The sequence below is a fragment of the Numida meleagris genome, chromosome 6, assembly GCF_002078875.1.
Source record: "Numida meleagris isolate 19003 breed g44 Domestic line chromosome 6, NumMel1.0, whole genome shotgun sequence".
Classification (NCBI taxonomy): Eukaryota; Metazoa; Chordata; class Aves; order Galliformes; family Numididae; genus Numida; species Numida meleagris.
In genome coordinates, this window is record NC_034414.1 from 14,249,249 (window position 1) to 14,270,527 (window position 21,279).

Here is a 21,279-nt window from a genome sequence, read left to right on the forward strand (position 1 = left end):
CTGTCCCTTGGCATGATTCCCTCTGTACTTGGCACTGGTGAGGCTGCACCTCAAGTGCTATGTTCAGTTTGGGACCCCTCACTACAAGAAAGACATCAAGGTCCTGGAGTGTGTCCAGAGGAGGGCAACAAAGCTGTGAAGGGTTTGAAGCACAAATCTCATGGGGAGCAGCTGAGGGAACTGGGATTGTTCAATCTGGAGAAGAGGAGGCTCGGGACAGACATTACTGCTCTCTACAATGACCTGAAAGAAGGTTGCAGAAAGGTGAGGGTCAGCCTCTTGTCCCAGTTAACAGTGATAGGACAAGATGGAATGACCTTAAGTTGTACAAGAGGAGATTCAGGTTGGATACTAGGAAAAATCTCTTCTCAGAAAGAGTGGTCGGTTATCAGAACAGGCTGCCCAGCGAGATGGTGGGGTCACCCACCAAGAAACGTGTACATGTGGCACTAAGGAACATGGTTTAGTGGGCATGGTGATGATGGATTGGTGGTTGGACTATATGGCCTTAGATGTCTTTCCAACCTTAATGATTCTACGATTGTCCTGTTGCAGCCCCTTTTCCAAAGGGTACCATTTCAGGAGCATGCCACACTCTTAGTGGAATGGGTGATGTGTGAGCAAGGGTATATGTTGTCTGCGGGAGAGCCTTTCCCAAAGGAAGATGTATCTTAAAGCACCATTCCCTGTGAAGTTGCTTTGCATCCCAGGAAAAGGGCTGGAAATGGGGTACGGCAAGTAATATGGGGATATGAGGATGTCACAAGAAATCCCATGGCCCAACCTCACGTGTTGGATCTAGGCTCCATGACCTAGATCTCCTGGTGAAATCTGCACCACGGAGCCATCTCCTTAACAACTGAGGCAGCCCTGCCTAAATCAGGGCAGGAGCTGTATCTCACTCCGCTTCCTACCCTAGAGCACAAACCTGTACTGGCCTCTCGCAGCCTCTGGGTGCCTCTGCCAGTGGGACAACTGCCCGCCCTGAGGATGTGATAAGGCGGCTGCCACATTCCAGCTCAGCGATAACACTGCCGCATGGGTTGCGGTACCCACAGCCAAAGCTGGCGCTGGTGCTCACTCACCCATCCACTTGCCCAGCCCCAAAGCAGACTGGGAGGCTATTCCCCCCCTGCTCTTGAAGGGAACAAATAGCCCAAAGCCACCCAGACCACAGCCAGGCCCCCTTTTGATCCCCCATCGTATTTATTGTTTTCCCCATGGTTCCCATAGAAACCCTTGTCTGTGGGCCTGGCAGGAAGCCACCGTGTTGTTGTTTTATTTTTTGTGTGTGTGTGCATGCGTTTTATTTTTTTTTAATATATAAATGAAGTCATTCATTAAACTCTGCCACAATTTCCCTCCCTTGTGTGACAGCTCCAGAGAGCCTCCAGTTCTGAAAGGCTCTTAACCCCCTCCCTCCCGGATCGCCCCAATTACCAGCAGTAAAGTCCATACTTCTCCCAGACTGAATTCAGTTTTCATTTAACTCCACACACCGCAGCTCCCCAGAAAGCTGTTGCAAGGAGTGGTAGCAACTCGGGGGTGTCCTGTCTGGGCTGTACATGCTTTGCACATCACCTTGGCCTGCAGTCCACTGTGTTTCCCACTGGGATGTGACTAATTCTCTCCCCATGATCTCACCGGCTCACTATTCTGTCGCTGCATCTTTGCAGTGGGCCCAGGACTACGCCAGGGGCGACTGTTTCGGGGAGATGCAGCTTTCTGTAGGGCAGGGGAATATCACCCCCACTCCCACTGCCAAAGGGTGAGCTGGCATCTGAGCTGCCCATGGAGCAGGTGGTGCTGCAATGGTGGGTATTGCTCACACACTTCAGGCAGAAAACAGGCCCTCACCGAGCCCCTGATTGCCCTGTGTTCAGAAACACCACTAAACATCCAAACTCACTTTACTGGCAGATTCAGAACTCTCTTTCATGCTCAGACAGGCTGGCAGCAGAAGGATGTTTAGTAAGTGATGCTTAGGGGCTCAGTGATCCAGCCAGCAAGCAGAGGGAAAATGATTATTCCTCTTCAACTGATCTAGTAGCACAAATATTTGTTTCCAATAAAAAACAAACAAACATACAAATGTAAAACAAAACCTCAGCAAAGTGCTCACATATGGGTCAGCTACAGCAGTTTGCTGAACTGCAAACTGACTGCACCCTTTTTGTTTGGAGCAGTCCAACCCTTTGTCAGCCCACTCTGATGTGTGGAGGGGGTCAGCTGTTAAATTTTCTGCCAAAGCAAAGAGGTAGGAAGATCCCCATTAAAAATCATAGAATCATTAAGGTTGGAAAGACTACTAAGATCACCAAGTCCAACCCACAGCCCATCCTCACCATACCCATTAACCATGTCCCTCAGTGCCACATCTCCATGGTTCTTGAACACTTCCAGGAATGGTGACTCCACCACCTTCCTTGCCAGTGCTGTTATCATTTCACCTGGTCCAGAACAAGGAAATGGAAAGCTTCAGGCTTGCAAGGTGAATTCATGCTGTGCTGCACTCCTGCCCCGAGCCTCTGGCCCATATAGAGTTGTATCATCAGCCCTCTTCTCCAGGGCAAGGCAAGAGCACAAGCTCCTGCCAGAGTTTTGTCAGGGTCAAAAGCCTCCTTCCTCGCACCCTACATTGTATTTGAAACACTCTTTGTGGAAGGGATTATCTCTCAGCAGGGACGTGAGGAAATCCTGCAGCTCTAGGGAAGGGCTGAAGCACCCAGCTCCAGGTTTAATCACGCGGCCACAGCTGGCTGAACAGCTGGGATGCTCCCTCTGCTCTGGGGCTGGCTGCCTGCTTCACATCCAGCTCTTGACCTCACCTCCTGCCAGACCCCAGCCAAGGGAGTCGTTTTACTTCCACTCGCCCTCTCATATACCTCCTGCAGAGCAGATACAGGCAGCCACACTCCACATGGCCACCGGCACCCACTTCAGACAAGCCAGCAACTCTAGAAAGGTCACATTTCCTTTGGGCAACTCTTCATCATCGCCTGAGGAGCTTATAACATTCATGTGAGGGAAATTTCTGGCACCGAGCCATATTTAAGGGAAAAAGTGCAGACTTGAGGAGACTTCTGCATGGCTCACAGCACAGAGGAAGTTTTGCTGGCCCTAAACCAACCTTCAGCACTAAAGCTAATTCCAGAAAGGAAAATAAAATGCCTCCCAGAGGCTTTAGGCATTGCAGACCTGTGCCAGAACACAGCAACTCTCTACCAGCAAACTCGACATTCCTGTCTCCTGAGCTTGCTGGGTGCTGGGCCAGGACACTGTTGACTTTGGTCGGGGCCTCTGTCGCGTAGGCTGCCCTGCAGCCTAGGGGTCATGGGGAGAGATGCTTCAGGAACAGGATTTAAGAGGAGTCACGCACAAGTCTGGCACAATGGCTGATATTTCCCAAAGGGCAACCCAGCACAAACCCTACCGCCACCAAGGGTAAAATTCCCATCACCTGCAAAAGTGACAGGACTAGGTTCATACCTACCACCTCTGAAAAAATCCCCCACAAGACACAGGTATGCATCCCCAGCAGTCAACCCATTGTCCTCTTTTTTGAATTTTAGGGAAAAGGAGAGGAAGAAGCCAGACACCTATGCAAGACCCCTTCTCGTTCCTACAGAGGATTGTTTTAGTTGGAAGGGACCTTTAAAGGCCATCTAGTCCAACTCCTCTATGATGAACAGGGACATCTACAGCTAGATCATGTTGCTAAGGGCCCAGTCCAAGCCTGGTCCAACCTGGTCCATCACTCATTTCTGCCTCGGTTGCCTTGCTATGGTGCCAGCTACAACCTCAGTGCCCTATTGTTCATCATAGAGAGAGAACAGTTGACTCCAGGTAAAACTCTTCCATTTCCACCCAGCAACCAGTGACAAAAGTTGCCCACCCAACATAAAACAGAATGTAGCCTAGGACTGTCACCAAGTTCGTCCTGCTGAAAAGCAGAGCTGCTTTATTTCATATTGCATTTGTCATCAGTATGAAGAGCCAGGCATGACTGCAGGGGTACCAAAGTGCACTGCTCACTCTTGCCACATGAAATGGAAAAGGACCCTCGCGATGCACAGCCATGTTGCTGTGGCTCAGGTTCTTTCAATTGCTGTAACCCACTGGCTAAAAGCAATGTCCCAGCATTCAGCATCTCAGCCCTTCTCAAAGATGTAAGACCCAGTTATTCTCCACATATCAAGAAGTCTTCAGAAATCCATCCCCACACCCAAGGGCTCACCATGAAGAGGTTGAGAACTGAGCAGAGATCCAGCCAGCACCCTAATCTCCTGATTACTGTGCTGCCAAGGGACTGCAAGCATGGGTGACCTCCATGACACTAGAAAAAACATCTCTGATGCAGAAATAACCAAGGCAGATGGCAAACAGCAGTTAGGTTTCTTGGTGGATGTGTTTCTGGGGCTGAGAGGTAACATGGCTTGATAGCAAAGATTACAGTAGGGCAATGATCTGCCTGGATAAGGAAGGGGTCATGGCTATCAGTACAATATAAGGCAACTTGGAAAGAAATAAAACCAGAAATGGTGATGTCACAGCCTGGAGTTTATTTCAGTGTCGTCTCAGGGGATACGGTGATTCCAGCTCTGAGAGATTGCCTTGTCATTTAAAGGCAGCCAGCAATGCTGCATGAGCCTCTCCCTCCCATACATTCATGTAATTCCTCGGCTGCATTGCTCTGTTCACAGCCCAGGCTGCAGAGTTTGAACAAGGAGGGGGTGCAGCTAGGGGGGAAGAGACAGAAAAATGCATAGATGCTTCACCCTAAGCCTGCTTCTCATACCAAACCTCCCCACCCATCCATAGTTCCACAGCCTCAGCCACTTCTCTCCATTTTGTTCAACAAGAGGCAGTTCCATCTCCCATCCCTCCTGACCAGCAGGAGCTGGGGTGTGGAAAGGTGTCACGCGGGAGCTGATAAGGACATGCCAAGGCAATTGAGCAGAATAAGATATGGCCTGAGCTTTCATCAAGCAGAAAAGGAAGAATACCACAGGCAGCATGGCAGGGACACAGTCTCCCTTTAAAAACAAAAGGAACTTGTCTTCCTTTCTTCTTTTTTTTTTTTTTTTTTTAAAGTGAATCTGGATTTATCTCTGTAACAGTATATCCCGTTTCTGCTCAGAGCAGCACAAGCAGATACACAGCCACGCATGTCAGGTAACCTTGGTGCAATCCAGAAGGTGCAGGTGGGCTACACCATCGTACAAGGTCCCTGGGAGGGGAAGAGCCCACATCGGAGCCCAGACAGAAGACAGGACCAGAAATGCATACATCCAGGTGGATGGAGGGGTGCCAGGGAGGGCGTTTCCACTAAAGTCATGGGTTTATGGGCAAGGAGCACGTGCTGGGATGACATTTCCTTTTGGACATGGGTGAGATCAACAGATTTTCAAGGGGTCTCAACTGGACTTTTCAGCAGAGTATAAAATCCCATCACCAGCCCTCTCTCAGCTCGGATGGATAAACCCAGGCGATGGAGACAAAGCCAGTTCTTGCCCTGGTGGGAGCATCCCACCAGCAGCCAACCCATGCAGCAATCCTGAGGTCGCTGTCCTTAATGACCTGTTTTTATATGTATTTCTTAATTATTTTTAACCACAGCAGGCAGACTCCCACCAACTCACTTACAAGATGATGAATTGCACCCCCAGGATCGTGTGTCCTTCGCACACAGATATGCTGGTGTGGTAATGTATTAACATCACCGGTCTGGAATTTAGAGGCAGAGCGGGGGAGAGAAAGGGCTGGAGCTGGAGCCCTCCCAGCACCCTGCACAGGCTACAGCATTCAGTAGGTGTGAGAAATTGGTGCCGTGTAAGACCCCAAAATGTGGCCTTTTCTCACGCTCCCTCCATCTCCACAGCTGCACTGTTCGAGAAACTGGCGTCTGCCTGGAGAGAAGGAAGTCTGGGCTCTGTTTTTGGAAGGGAGAGGCATGCCAGAGGAGAAAGCAGACTTGTCAGAGAGGTTCAGCTTGGCTTACTGAACTTAGATTTTTTTTTTTGTTGTTTCCTTGCATAGGAAAGCATCCACAGCCTCTGCTACCTCGTGCTGTAAAGGATGGAGGAGAACAATGCTTTGTTGCTGCTCAAAGCTGGGATTGAAGGCTAGCTTCATACCAGATATGATCCTTCCTATAGCGGAGCTAAGCTGCAAGGACCCACCAGACTGGTCACAAGTTGTTTATTTCACGGTTCTCTTCCCCCATATCCCACCGCCTGGAGCAGCAGGAGGGAGCTCCCTGCCCCAGCAGGGACAGGAGGTAGCAAGGAGACCGTGGGAATGCATCCCTGGGAGAGAGGAGGTTTTCTGCATTTACAGCCCTCATTGAGGAGCGGAGCCGCAACAGGAACCAGGGTCAGCAACAAGTCCTCTACCCCTGCTGTGCCTTCGAGAGAAAGCAGGCTTGGCCCCAAAGCACTGAGTTATCCCTAAAGCATGTCAGAGCAGCCTCTCATTGTAGGCAAGGGGGACAGAGGCACTGTGCATCCCTGGCTGCCCTTTGTCTCCCTGTAGAGCTAAAGGATGCAGCTCCTGGGTTCACCTGGTGTCTGCTCTGCCTCTCTCCATCAAAGGAGCCAAGTCGCACAAAGGGAGGGAGAAGGGGAAAAGTGTTTCAGGAAGCTGAAAACCTGTTGTCACCCAGCAGCCAAGCTGCAAACCTAGAACCATAGAGTCATAGAGGCTGGAAAGGACCACTAAGATCATCAGGTCCAACCCCAACTCATCCCTACCATGCCCACTAGCCATGTCCTACAATGCCACATCTCCACTGTCTTGAACCCCCTCCATGGACAGTGACTCCATCACCTCCCTGGGCAGTCTATGCCAGTGCATCACCACTCTGAGATGAGATTTTTCCTGATATCCAACCTGAGCCTCCCCTGGTACAACTTAAAGCCATTACCTTTTGTTCTATCACCAAAGCATCAGTCCCCAGCATCCCATCTGCTGCCCTTGCTGGCCAAACCCTTCCGATATGCATGGCAATGCTTCACCCCAGCAGAGGGTGCAGATCACCCTAGCCCTTGAAAAGCTCCTCACAACTTCCATCAGCCCTAAATATCCACTTGCTTCAGAACAGGTAGAAGCCCAAGACAAATGAGGCACAATTAAGTTAAAAACAAACATACACCTCTTTCCTTTCAGAAAAGAAACATTACAATGCCTGGCAGATGTGGTGCTTCCAATCAAACAAGCCCTAGGGCCAGAAGAAGCTGGGAACGTATCCACATGACACCCAGAGGGATGGCTCAGCCATTGCCACAGAAAGAATCAGCTCCCCACATCAGCCCGCATCCCAGAGATTGGAGGTGAACATCAGCAAAGAGAAGCTGCTATAGCCCACATGATAACCACCATTTCCCATGCAACAGACCATAGCATCGGCACCCCCTCCTCCTCCCAGTCGCCTTCCTCTCCAAAGCACCACCCCCCTTGTTTCTTCCCAAGCCCTCCAAGCTCCTTGTTCTCAGCTCATTGCTCTAGAGGTCAAGTGGAAATAGCAGAGCAGCATCTTCCTTGCTGAGACACATCCTGGCCAGCTCCAGGAGATGTCACGCATGGACAGAGAGGGAAGCATCATGCAGAGGTGGTAAAACCCCAGGTCCCTGTCACGCTAAGTACACATCCACCCACACATGTCCCCCACCCCAACCATGCATTACTACGTGGCTGTGTGATGGAGCCCATATCCCACACATAGGGGGAACAGCATCCAGTCTCCATCACCCAGTTTCGGGGAGTGGCACAGCCGCCGCTGCTGCTGATTTACAAAGAGGCTGATTTGTGGGTTAATTAACCAGCCATCTTCTTTTGTGAAACACTCAAGGCTCGATAAATAGAGGGAGAGTAGAATTCCAGCAGGAGCTGATAATGAACTGAATGAATCGACATGGCAGGCACTGGATCCCTATCTTATTTATAGGAATTCATTAGGAGGATAAGGGGAGAACAGACCATGATAACAAGATAGGGAGGCTCGTGTTTGGAAAGGACTTCAAAAACACAAAGTCTCGGGGGACCGCAAGGATTTGCTGCTGTTACCTTACTACAAAGGGACAAATATTTCTCCAGGGACATCCTGATAGATAGATTGTGCCCACAGAGGGACGTGGGGGGAGAGGAATTAGCAAAGCAGATAAAGCTGACAGACCCCGTGGCTCCCTTCGAGCAATGCAGAGGGTACATCCTTCTGCTTTTTTGCTGAGCAAAGCACAAGCCAACAGGTTACTCTGCCTACGATGCTGCAGAGCTTCACAGCAGGCTCAGGAGGGACCACGACACTTCGCACCAAGGAGCAGGAGGGTACATCTGGCATCACACCAGAATCCCCGATGCTTACAGATGTGGCTCCAAACAGCCATTTTCACTCTTGTTTCTATGTCAACTATGCACTCACGCTCATCAGAGGCGCCTAAGACCTGCGCAGCGTAACCACTCTGCCTGCAGTCACCTTGGGACAGATGAAAGCAGAGTGGGAGCTCAGCAGTCTTCACAGCTCTGTGTCTTGAAGCCAGAAGCCTCGAGGCATTCATGAACTGAAGGAGCTTGCACCTCGCTGCAAGGCTTAAGGAGGAAACACAACTGCTGCGCTTGGAACAGAGACTGCCTGCTCTCCTATTCATTCCTGTGAGCATTAGTGGGGTTATTTGGGTATAAACAGTGGATTAAATCCCTCGCACATCTTCACACCCTTCCTCCTCCTCCTCCTCCATAGCCAGGGCTGGAGAACACAGCCCTGATGCCAGACCTCAGCCCAGTGAAGAGCAAAAAGCCCTTTTCAGGACAAATATCATCACAAATTTCCCCTGGTAGAAGCCAGTGTGAGTTCATGGGACACCAAAAGTCCTGAGCTGAAGGAGGAGGAACTCAGGGACCACATTCAGGAGAGAAGAACACCTCTGGCTTGGGCTGAGCCAGTTCTGGACTCCCTTTGTGCTCACAAAATGTGTGTGCTTCCCCTCATCTTGCTCGTTTCCCACCACAGAGAGCTTCCATGCCACAGCCCCACATCCAGGGGGCAGGGATGGAGCGGCTGTAGGAGCCCATTTCCCTTCCACAGCACAAAGTTCATTTGGGAGGCGAGGTGTAGAGGCTGCATTACTGGCCGGGGGGATCCCACTGCAAGAAGCTTGTCTGAACAACCCCACCCTGGCACCTCCCACTACCCGCTGGAGCACAGCGGCACAGGGCAGCCCAGAGGTGCCCAACGCACGATGTTCACCCTGCACTCCCTTGTTCTACCTTCCACTCTCTCAGAGGTTCAGTTAAACACTGAGATGAGCAGCCCAGCTGAGAGCTCGGCACGGAACAAATCCCCCCCAGCACCAGCTGTTAGAGGAGGGTCCTGGGGGTATTTCCAGCCAAACAGCAGTGAGTGCACAGGAGGAACCCCAGTGCCAGCACACAACATAGCCGTCGTCCTGGGCTCAGCCTGGGCTGTAGATGGGAACAGAGTGCAGCCCACTGCTGCCTCATGCCCCAGCAACCGTACGTGGAGAGGAAGGGTCAGAGCGCTGCTGGGATGCGCTGCATCAGCCGAGCACCACCAGCTCACAGCATTACAAATGCACAACACGGCAAGCACAGCGCACATTTCAGGGGGGGAAAAAAAAAGCCGCCGGCTCAGGTGAGTGTCACGGCGCGGTTGTGCTCAGTTCTTCCAGCTGCGCGCCCCTGGAAAAGCCATCAGCAAGTTCTGATCTGCTTTTCTCATATTGTTCGGGAGGTGGGGGATCTATTCTCCTTCCTCCCAACTCACGGCAGAGCGAGGTAGGGCAGAAACCCGGCGGATTTCGGGGGAAGAGGAGAGGAACCGGGGCAGAGGGCCGCGTGTCCCCACGCCCCCGTGCCCCGCCACTCACCTGATGAGGTTCTGCAGGCCCTGTTTGCTGGAGTTCCGCCGCAGCACCGCGCTGCTCATGGTGCCGAGCCCGGCGGCCGGCTGCCGGCTCCCGCAGCCGCCCCCTGCCCGCACAGCCGCCCGGCGCCGCGCGTCCCCCCGCCCCGTCTTCAGGAAGTTCTGCAGCTGGTTTCCTTTTGTTTCGGCGAGCCCCCCCTGTTCCACCCCCTCGTGTCTCCTCCACCTCCACCTCCTCCTCCTCTGCCTGCTGCAAACGTCAGGGAGAGCTCCGGGAGCAGCGCTGGATGCGGGCTGGGTGCTGCCTGCGAGCACAGTACAAAGCAAGCGCTCCTCGGGCTGCTACCCGCTCCTTTCCCATCCCTCATTCATCTTCTCCATCTCTTCTCCCTCCCAGCTTCCTCTTTTTCCTTCTCTTTATCTATTTTTCCCCCTCTTCTCTTTCTTTCCCCCCCCCTTCCTTCTTCTCTCCCTCCACCGCTGCTTTCCCTATGATAAAAATGAGGAACAAAGCAAGCCGAGGGCTGCAGCCCGGGCTGGCAGCTTGTGTTCGAGCAGCCAGCAGTAAATCACTGTTGGTCCATTCACATCGGAAGAAGCCTCGCCTCCCAGTGCTCCCTGTGTGCCCAGAGCTGAACCAAGAGCCAAATTAATGCGACAGGGCTTTAGTATCCTAGAATCATTTGAGCTGGAAGGGACCATTAAAGATCACCTGGTCCAAATCCCCTGCAATGAGCAGGGGCACCTACACTAGATCAGGTGCTCAGAGCCCTGTCCAGTCTGACCTTGAGTGTCTCAATGGATGGGGCACCCACCACCTCTCTGGGCAACCTGTGCCTGTGCCTCAATACCCTTGCTGTAAAAAAAACTTCTTCCTTACATTCAATCTAAATCTCCCCTCTAGGTTTGAAACCATTTCCCCTTGTCCTGTCAGAACAGACCCTGCTAAAGAGTCTGCCCCTTTCCTTCTTACAGCACCCCCACATTTAGATAATGAAAGGCCACTATCAGGTCTCCCCCAGAGCTTTCTGTTGCCCAGTCTGAATGCACGCTAACATGTCCATGTCTCTCCTGTACTGAGGGAAAGCTGTTCTCGTGAGGTGAGGACAGCAGCTGGGCTGGGGGCATGATAATGAGTTGCACTCCACTCCTGCTCCCAATACCCCCCTCACCTGCTCGAGTGGCTGACTCAGTTTCCCCAGCTATCAAACTGAGGGAGACCAAGAAGTCTGGCTTGTGTTTGTGAAACCCCAATATTTCAGGAGAGCAAAGAAGCATGTGAGTGATTGATGAGGGTCCAATAACATGGCCACCTCTGATGCTGTGTTGTCGGATGCAGATGACTGCTGTTGCCTTTGAACTGCATCATCATGGGATTAGCATCTAGAAAAATAGATCAGCAAATAAATAAAGTCTTTTCCCCTTATCCTGACTTTGCAGGGAAAGGCCATCCCTTGTACCAAGCTGACAGGTACCTGGACTTGTACAGGTTGCTCCAGCCCCACCTTATATCCACACATAAGGGAGAGGCATAGGCTCGAAAAGACCGCAAAAGTCAGCTAGTCCAACCACCATCCCCACTGAGCCACATCACTAACGGCACAGCCTGCCCTTTTTCCCCCATGGTGGATGAGACTGTCCCTGAGATGGACCACCCCGCTCTCACCCTTGCCTTCCTCCTGCTTTCAGTCCCTCTCACCTTATTTACCCATTTCTTCTCAATCACTTCTGCAGAAGTGCTTCTTGCTGCCTGAAATGGGGAAGTTGCCCATGCAGTACACCCAGACACCTCAATAAAAAGGAAGTGTACCAAGCCCAGATCAGAAGGATGTACCTCCCCTCCTCAGCTTCATTTCGAAACAATTTGTTTTGTTTTTTTTTTTCCTGCAGGTATTTACCAAACTTCCCCTTGGTGATCATAGCAGAACCCTCAAAGCACAGACTCCGACTCTGGCCTAGCTCTGTAGGTTCTTCAGATGCTGTCCCATTGTATTTTCGATTTCTAAATTTGGGGCTGGTGAGAAGACGCAAGAAATTTACCAAAAAAGGCCTCTGATGTTCAGAAGGAGTGTGTCCCAGCCTCACAAGCACTTACAGGAGCAACTAGGTTTAGGTAAGTGAACACTCTTTCTAACATCATCACGGTTGCCCACACATTTAGGATGAAACACACCGGTAGGACTTTCTTTATCATAGAATCATTAAGATTGGAAAGGACCACTAAAATCATCCAGTCCAACCTCCAACCTATGCCCACCATGCCCACCGACTACATCCCTCAGTGCCACATCTCCATGGTTCTTGAAGATCTCTTGGGATGGTGACTCCACCACCTGCCTGGGCAGCCTGTGCCAATGCCTCGTTACTCTTTCTGAGAAGAAATTTTCCCTAATATCTAACCTGGCGCAACTTAAGGACATTACTTCTTGTTCTACCAAGAAAAGACCCCCAAACCTGCCTGTGATCTGAGACAGCTGAGGAGACAAGGCAGAAGCATGACCACACTCGAGATGGGTGCCTTCAGTGAGCAGGGCAAGGAAACTCAGCTGGATGAGGGAACCCAGGCCAGAGAGAATTCACAGCACAAGTGCCTACTGGTCTAAGGTGAGACATCCACTTGGAAACACCAGAAGTAGAACAAGAAGGAAAGAGATCTCTGCCTTGCAGCTGGAGAAAGAGCAACGCAAGGGAAGTCCCATACCATCAGTCTGCAGAACAGAGGCACTCTGTCCCCTCACCTCCCACCAAGCCCGGGTGCATCAGCCCCAGTAATCCAGTAGTGAGGACAGCTCCTCATGTCCTTTCACTGAAACAAACCTCATGGTCCTACGAAGAAGCAGGCAGAAGTGCAGCAGACGCAGAAAGACAGACAAAGAATTCATTCATCTCTTAATTTTTTTCCCCTCCTTTTGGCACAGTACAAGCTAGGAGAACTGACATAAATCCCTGCAGCAGAACTGCACCCAATACAGAAGCAGAAGTGCCCAGAGCACCCAGGAACATGATGCAGGCCACCAGAGAGCTTCCCTGAGCACTTGCCAGCAGCTTGGGAAAGAGAGAAGGTGAGAGACTGGGAGGGAGCATGTGGGGCTGGGCTGTTGTGGAAGGAGGGCGGGAGTCCCAGGGAGATAGGGCTGCACCAGTTCCCGTTAATTACACAATCACTCTGCTATGTAGGACCGATTGCAAAATCGGTTGGAGGCTAACACATGATCTAGGGAGGAGAAAAGGAAAACCTAGAAGACGAGACTTTACTGCTAACAAAGAAATACATCCCAAGAAGTTTCCCCCAAATATTCTGGAGGTTCCGCAAGATGTTCACTTTCACCACTGGGTCCCACTTAGCACAGCTCAGCTCATTCCATCAGCACTCACTTTCGGGCAGTCAAACTCAGAAGCCAAAACAGTCAGAAATAATCCCAAGGAAGTGGAGCATCTAGCAGCCAAGAGCAGCATGCTGTCCCCTTCTCACATGAGCAGCCACCTGCAAGCTCCAGAAGCATACTGTCAAGAGAACAGCACATCTCAATGGTGTTATTAAGGTGGGGGTGCTTGATTCCCAGGGAGGAAAGAGCAGGATCTGAATACAGAGGACCCACCAGCCCTGGTGAGCACCAGAAAATGCCCTGGAGTGGAGCAGAGAGATGTACAGCTGCACTCAAGGTACCACCAGAAGGCAGAGCAACCAGCCCCCTGCAGATGTGCTAAACCTGCAAGGATGCTTCCAAGCCAAAGCATGATCCTATGGATGTTGAAAGAAGTGGATGTTGTGGGTGGAGGCTGTTCCAGCAAGGATATTTGCCTGGCCCACAGGCTCTGAGGAGCCAGAAGGTGCTGGCAAAGGGCTCTGCAGGAACGAGCATGGCCCTGGGCTCACCCTGCAGCACATGGGGCAGCCCCACAGGCAGGGGATGTCAGTGTCTGCAGGAGGGCTGGCTTGCAAGGAAGAGCACGTAGCACTGTGGGCTGAGTCCAGAGAGTCAACAAACACCATGTCACTGGGCTGAAGTTCTTGGCTCAGGAACAATGACGACTTTCTTCCTATGACATCCAAAGAGGCAGAAAGAGAGGAAGGAGCAGCCCCCATTCCTTACCTCACCACTGCCCTCTCATCTGCATGCAGGATAGGGGAGGGACCCACCCTGCTCTGTCCCTGTGGAGCATTTCATGGGCAGACCTTAAAACTAAAACCCCAAGGGTTTACTTCATCCCCCAGGGAGAGGGGAAATGCAAGTCTACGAGTCTGGAGAAAGGAGATGCTTTGCTCCAGTGATGATACAAGTGGGAAAAATGATGAGGGGGCTGAGGGAGAAGGAAGCCAAAGGAAAATAGCAGGGAGAAAGAGGCCAACAAGGAGAAGAGTGTGAGCATGAACCAGGGCAGCCCAGCACCATTAAGATCCGAGGTGGCCAAGTGACTCAGGCGAGCTAGTTTGGCACATCAAGCCAGCACACCTCCTGCAGTGTGCACCATATCTTTATGCTATGTTAAACAAACAAAGCCATTGGGAAAGAGATGGGAAAAAAAAAAACCAATGGTGTAGATAAGGCATGCCTGGCCTCCACAGGGTGGATGTTACAGGACACACAAAGAACTATTTGCTTTGAGGAGACCAGCTCCATCACTACAGGATCCACCTCCCCCGCAGGGCCACGCAGCAGGACAAAGTTCCAGCCTGGATGAATACACTATTGGCAGCTGCTGCCAAGATCATCCCCTCACTGGTGACACTAGAAATAGCTATAAAAGGCCTTCTTACAGGATCACATTGTCTTGTTGCCAGCTTTCAATCACAGAGGTGATCCCTGCTTCATGCTGCCAGGCTGTTGCTCCAGCGGGGGTCAGGATAGGCTAAGGGATAGGAAGGCATCCCCAGGCACCACCAGACAACTCCCACTTCCAAGACACATCCTGTGGGAAGACATCTAACCTCAGATTGCCAACATCCATCCATGCTCCCCCTACTGGAGCTGGGCAAAAAGATAGAAGCTACTATAGAAGGGCAGAGAAAAAGTGGCACGGTGCAGTGTATCCAGAAAGCCTGAAGCCCACTGTATGCCTCCACCAAAATGAGAATGGTTGCAACTTGCCCAAAGTCAGCCCTCATAGCAAATTGAGAGAAGCTTTCCTGTCATTGCATCTGGAAGGGTGGAACAAGGCAAGCACAAGGGACACCTGGAGCTGAATGAAGGATCATGTCAACTGGAGTAGAAAATGGAAGACAAATACCATCCTAAGGAATCAAAGGATCACTAAGGCGGGAAAAGACCTCCAAGATCATCCAGTCCAACCATCCACGTACCACCAATATTTCCCCACTAACCCATGTCCCTTAGTACAACATAAAAACATTTCTTGTACACCTCCAGGGACAATGACTCAACCACCTCCCCGGGCAGTCTGTTCCAGCACCTAACCACTCTTTCAGAGAAGATTTTTTCCTAATATCCAACCTCAACCTCCCCTAGCACTACTTGAAGGAAGAAGCCCTACCAGAGCAGGGGAGAACAAACTGAATATCACAGCAGTCTTTCCTTGGAACACACTGCTGTCAGCTCCTGTTACGTGGAGGTGAGTGTCAACTGCAAGGAGGCACTTATTTTGAGAGTGTTTCAATAATTGGAGCAATTATTGTTATTAATTTTACCGGGGACAAGGGAATTAGCCCTTCATAAATGGATGGTGGTTTTGATTGCTTGGAATAGGTCAATAGTTCAGGGTTTTATTTTTTTAATGCTAATGGCTCTAGAGCAACGTTTCTCTGGAAAGGAAACTGCTTTTGGAGCAGAAAAAGCGCATGCATGCGCATGCACAGGAGAAGAGTTCATATTTTCCATCCCGTCTGGCAGGGACTTGATAAAACAAATTGCACGTACTGTCTATTTAGCAGCAGCGAGCAACAGATACCTAGAGCTTGGAGAGGGGCTGCTTGGTAATGCAGAAAAAATCCCTTGCAAAGGATCCGCTTGCAAAATGAGCTTGTAAGGGAAAGAACCAAAGACCACTAGCTGAAGGAAACTGGCACAGCTTTATTGCTGACAGTGGGATGGCGCTGATTTACGCTAACAAAAACATTTGGGCCTGTACTTCCATGCGATAAGAAATCTGAATAAATTCAGCTCCAGATGAAGCAAGCCTTGCACATCTCAGAGCAGGTGCTCCCATGTGGCTCCAATCTTTCAGCCCCCTGGTGCAAGTGAGTCACCAATCACACCAATAATAGAAGAGCTCTCATTCCATTTCCATTCACTAATAAATTCAGTGGGGTGTGCCCATCTGTTTTTCCTCTTTGCCCATGTAGTCCCTGGACAGTCATCTCACACCGCTCCTTCGAACTATTGAAAATCCTGGGTGCTGCCAGCTGCCCTGCCCACTCACTGCCCTGCAAAGCCCCAAGGAATCCCTCTGCAGACCTGCCCATGAAAAAGACAACTCTGAGTGCCGAAACCTAGGATTAAGACACTCCAGTGGCTTCCTCACACATCTGGTGCGTGTTAGGAGGGATACACTGGCAGGGAAAACATACTCAAGCTCCAAGCAGGGTTAACCCCTTGGTGACTGCATCTCCTTGGAGCACGCAGACAGCATGACAGTTGAGAAACACCTGATAATAACCGGGAGAGCTCAACTCAAATCTCAGCAGTGGTTTTGGGGACTCAAAGAAATTCTGGTGCCTAAACATAGGTGCCAAGTGCCATCGGAGATGTCCAAGCCCTGGCGGGAGTCCCCAGTAAGGGATTACCCATACCTGTTAACTGACACAGGGTAAATCCCATAGCTAAGGTATTTCTTTCCCTTCATAAAGATGTCAGACTCGGTTCCCTGGCCTTACAGTAGAGATAACCCTTCCTCTTTGCACTGTGTGCCATGGGTATAGCCTGCCAACCACAGAGCACCCACCAAGGTGATACTGGTGCTACTCTAGTACAGTCACACTGGGGTCACACCATGCAGAGCCAACTTCCCAGCAGTAAAGGCCTCAGATTCCCTATTAGACAGTACATCCTTGTACTTGCTTTCATTGCAGCACAGCCTTGTGGTTCCTCTTCATGACAGGATTGAGGAAACACAACAGAGGAACCCCACAAGAACCCACTCCTCATGCATTTGGCTTCAAAGGATGCCAAAGAACTCACCTCATCAGTGAGTTCAGAGGCTCAGTCCTAGGAGCAGTTTGTCAGATTAGGGATAAGGAAACAGGGTGATGGGGATGATGGATTCAGGCTGGAGGTGTTTGCTGTCCCACCAGCCAGCAGAAGCCTCATCCCATTGCAACAGTGGGTTTTGGCAAAGCCTCCTCCTAGCATCCTCTGGGTCCCTAGTTCTCCCAACCCAGCCTTCCCCCACTGTGCCTTCACAACCAGCTCCACGATAAGTTCTTCCCAAAATCCACAGAGAAGGGAATCCCACAGGCTTCAGAGCCACATTTCACCTCAAAATGTTTTAAAACAACCTGCTGGAAAAACACCCACTTTTTTTTTCTTTTCTACAGCCTTCCAGCCAGCACAATCTTGTGAAGTTAGAAATTTCAAATAAGACCTCCAGGGCAATCACCTACTTAACACATACACCAAACCCATGGCTTTATGTTGCAAATTAGGCTCAGAGGCAAGCTTTCCTGAAAGTTGAAAGGGGCAGTAAAGGCACCTGATGTGTCCCTATAATTAGAGGCAGCTCTTTATCCCTAATGGCCCTGCCAGAGCACCTATATCCAACATGGAATTGCTGAAGTATTGCCCAGCTTCACTGAATTTTCCAGCTGAAGTGTGCTGGCAATCTCCTTGTTTGTTCTCCTACTCCTTTTCACTCCGAGGCACCCAGCTGGGTCAGACTTGGACCAGTTACTCTCAAGCAGGGATTAGCCATCCTTCCCTAAAGGAATCCTACATGCTGAGGACTTTCCCCATATCAGTTTTCCTGGCCAACCTCCTTCCAGCCACGGGTATACTTAGCAACAAGAGTCAACTTAGCAAGGGCCCTTGAGGCTCCTCCAAGGATCCAGAGAATTTGAGACAGCTGGGGCGAGAAAAAGCCTGGGGCTGCTGGCACAGCAGTGCCCTTCCCCTGCTGCTGACCATAAATGGGCTGCTGAGGGCTTCCTGCAGCCCCAGCAAGAGGGAAGCAGGGGAATTTGGGAGGTGATCTCTCATCTCACAGCCCATAGCTCCACAGCAACGCCTGCTCATGAGCCACGCTCCAGTGGGATGTCTGCAGATATCAGGCTCACACCGCTCAGTCTTCCCATGGAGCGATGGCAGCCCGTGGAAGAACATAACCCCAGCTGGAGAAGAAATTTTGCCTAAGGTGAGGAGATCAGAGAGCTGAGCTAGCCTGATGGTGAGAAAAGGTAGGCCCAAGCAGCATGCAAGCACTTCCTCCCTCTATTTTAGGAGTGCAAATCATGAGAACCTAGCAACATTTAACTGCATGCAAAAGCAGGAGAAGTTCAGAGTTGCACAGGAGCCCATTACACAAATCAGGAGGAATATCAATTCTCTGTGTTTTCCAAACCAAACATTACTTCTGGTCTCTTTTTTTTTTTTCCCATCATGTTTAGTTTTTCATTTAAATTCAGCTGAAAAAGAAGGTCCACACCTCCCTCTGATCAACACTCACATACATAAATTTGCAGCAGGTTTAAAAAAAAAAAGTTTCACTGCTACGGAACAGAATATGCTTCCTATCTTGTTTACAGGAAGCTCCAGCAGGAAACAGAGAAAGGATAAACCTGGCCCTACCTCAGCTGCTCCTGCTGCATGGCCACATCTGAGCCAACATAGCACAAGGTGAAGTCTTGGCTGTCCCAGATATCCCCATGCCCACTCCATCCTCCTGCTGAGTGCACAGAGCACACCCTGGGATTGCATGTGCCATGCTGAGCCATCATGCCTACTCCCCCAGCAGCAAACCTCCTTTGTTTCTGCAGGCAACTGAGCATACTGAGGCTTTGCACCTTTTGATGCTTCCAGTCAAGGCTTCAGCCAAGGCTAATTGCTGTCAGGTGTCAGCCAAAACACTTCCTGCAATCATTAGTGATGGGAGATGACATACCTTTCTCCTCTCATTGTCACTCAGGGGGTGTTTTTCTATCGACACGAAGCTTGCTGCCTTTGGGAGAAATGCTAATGTGAGCTTTGAAGCTGGAGGAGAAAACCAGGCAACCCCCCCCCAAGCTCCAAAGAAGCCCAGCCTGAAGTCTTTTGTGTGATTTTCAGCCTGGCTAATCTCTGCCTCCTTTACTAGGGACAGCTGTAATTTGGTCTCTGCTGCTACTCTTTTCCCTTTTAACCCCCATGGAAAGCTGTCTTCTGTGGGGTGAACAGAGCAAGAATTTTACAATCTCTGTTGATAAAGCAACAAAGCAGAACAGGGAAAGAGAGAGATGTGTAAGCTGACAAAAGGCAGCAGACAGCCTGAAAAATGTCCCAGTTAATTCAGCTCATAGGAACAGTCAACGCAAAAAGAAATCAGACCCCCAGAGCAGCATCACCTCTCAGCCCCATCCCACGGCTGCATCCAGTGTCTCAAGCCATAGAATCATTTAAGTTGAAAGGGACACTTAAAGGTCATTTGGTCCAACTCCCCTGCAATGAACAGGGACGCCTACAGCTACACCAAGTTGCTCAGAGCCATGTTCAACCTGACCTTGAATGTCTCCAAGGACACGCCCAGTGAAGGTCACCCGAGCTGTAGGAAAGACAGCAGGTAAAAGAAAGAGGGGTTTGGGCACCCCTCCCACTTCCAGTTTCTTTCCCACCAAAACCCTCTGCCCATGTGTACAGTGAGAACAGCAGGGTCTGTCCCCACCTCATCTAAAAGATGCGTTTCAACAGCAGAACACTAAGGCAGGTCGGGGTCTCATAGCCAGACCGCTCCCTGACCTTGCATGTAGTGGAGGCCAAGTTTTCCATTGGATCAACATCCCATTGGCCTTGAAGTTCAAAGGAGATTGGACCTTCAGGAAGTCCAAGTCTCTCCCTTTCTGAAAGGCCTCTCCAAAACCATCTGGCCACTTTTATGTCCCATGGATCCTCTTCATTTCAGCCCCACAGTCATCCTTCCCCACCATAAAACCCAGCTCCCCATCCTCCCAGATTCATGGATGTTGGGCTCCTCAGTCCCCAGCTTCACCTCTCGCTCTCCTGGTAGGATTCATCTCCAGCTTGATCTGTGCCTCCTGCACCATCCTGGCACTCCTCAGGGTCCGACATATCCCCTCCTGACTGGCACAGAGGGATGATGCAAGAGGGTGCTGCTGCTGCTGCTTTGCTCTTCCTGTGCTCAGCAGAAGTGAGCTGTGCCGGAAACTTTGTGGGCTGAGGGCTTGAGGGGGATGGGAGAGGAGTAGGGGGAATGCAAATTATTATTTTTTTAACAACCATTTGGATTGCTTTAAGGTTTTGCCTGTCAGCAGCCTCAAAAGTGGGAAGTGTTAAGCTAAGATGAAGGAACAGCAAGGGGCACAGACAATTCCCCCCCCTCCGAGCAGTAAGAAGGGCAGCCCATCACTCCCCAGAGCCACCTGTGCTGCAGGCATGGCCAATCTGGGGAAATACTGCAGCCCCAAACTGCAACACCCTACAGTGCATTGGACACCATCACCACAGGCATGAAGGTAGATTTGACTGAAGTAATAACCCACTCCTCTTCGGTCATTCAACATATTCTACCCCTTGCACGTCCTGCAGCTCTGGAGATGGCTGCCCTGCACTGCCAATGTAGGCCATGTGTCCCCCATGCCCAGGCTGAAAGCTTCTACGTGTCAGCCATCACCCTGCATGTCTTGTTCTAGAACATTCCTTCCCTGCATTCCGAGGCATTGGAACAGGCTGCCCAGGGAGGTGGTGGAGTCACTGTCCCTGGAGGTATTCAAGGAAAGGGTCAGTGTTGCATTGAGTGACGTGGTTTAGTGGGCTTGGTGGGGACGGGTTGATGGTTGGGCTAGATGATCTTAGTAGTCTTTCCCCTCATCTGCTGCTGCCTTTTGGGCCAGGTACCATTGCCACCATGGGTGGAGGCCCAGTGGAATCTCCCGGGGCTTGAACTCTTCCTTATCTTTATCTTCAGGGAAGCACAGCGCGAACACCCTATGCATAGACAGAAGTAAAGCCCTGTAAGACACCTTCAGCTCCTGGCAGAGGTGGTCTGTCTATCCCCAGCTCCAGAGCTGGGCTACGTGAGATGCTGTGTGCCTTGAGACAGGGCACAGAGCTTGTTGTCCTAGGAAAGGTGCCCAGGGAAGTGGTTTGGATGGGGACAGCTTCCGGAGACTGCTCAGGCTGTGACCTTTGCAGCAGGTCTCAACCCAGAGAGAGAAGGATGAAAGGTGCTGCTTGCTCTCGGCCAGATGAAGGATGTGGAGAGGAGACACAGCACAGCATGATGGGCACAAACTCTGA

General features: G+C 50.9%; 1 protein-coding gene across 1 annotated transcript in view; it reads right to left on the minus strand.

Moving 5' to 3' along the window:
- Positions 1 to 20,189, minus strand: part of LSP1 (lymphocyte-specific protein 1) — a 39,678-nt gene extending 19,489 nt beyond the window's left edge. The window contains exon 1 of the mRNA XM_021402451.1: positions 20,012 to 20,189. Coding sequence (XP_021258126.1) covers positions 20,012 to 20,091 — 80 coding nt within the window. The 5' untranslated portion in view covers positions 20,092 to 20,189. The remainder of the gene's footprint in view (positions 1 to 20,011) is intronic.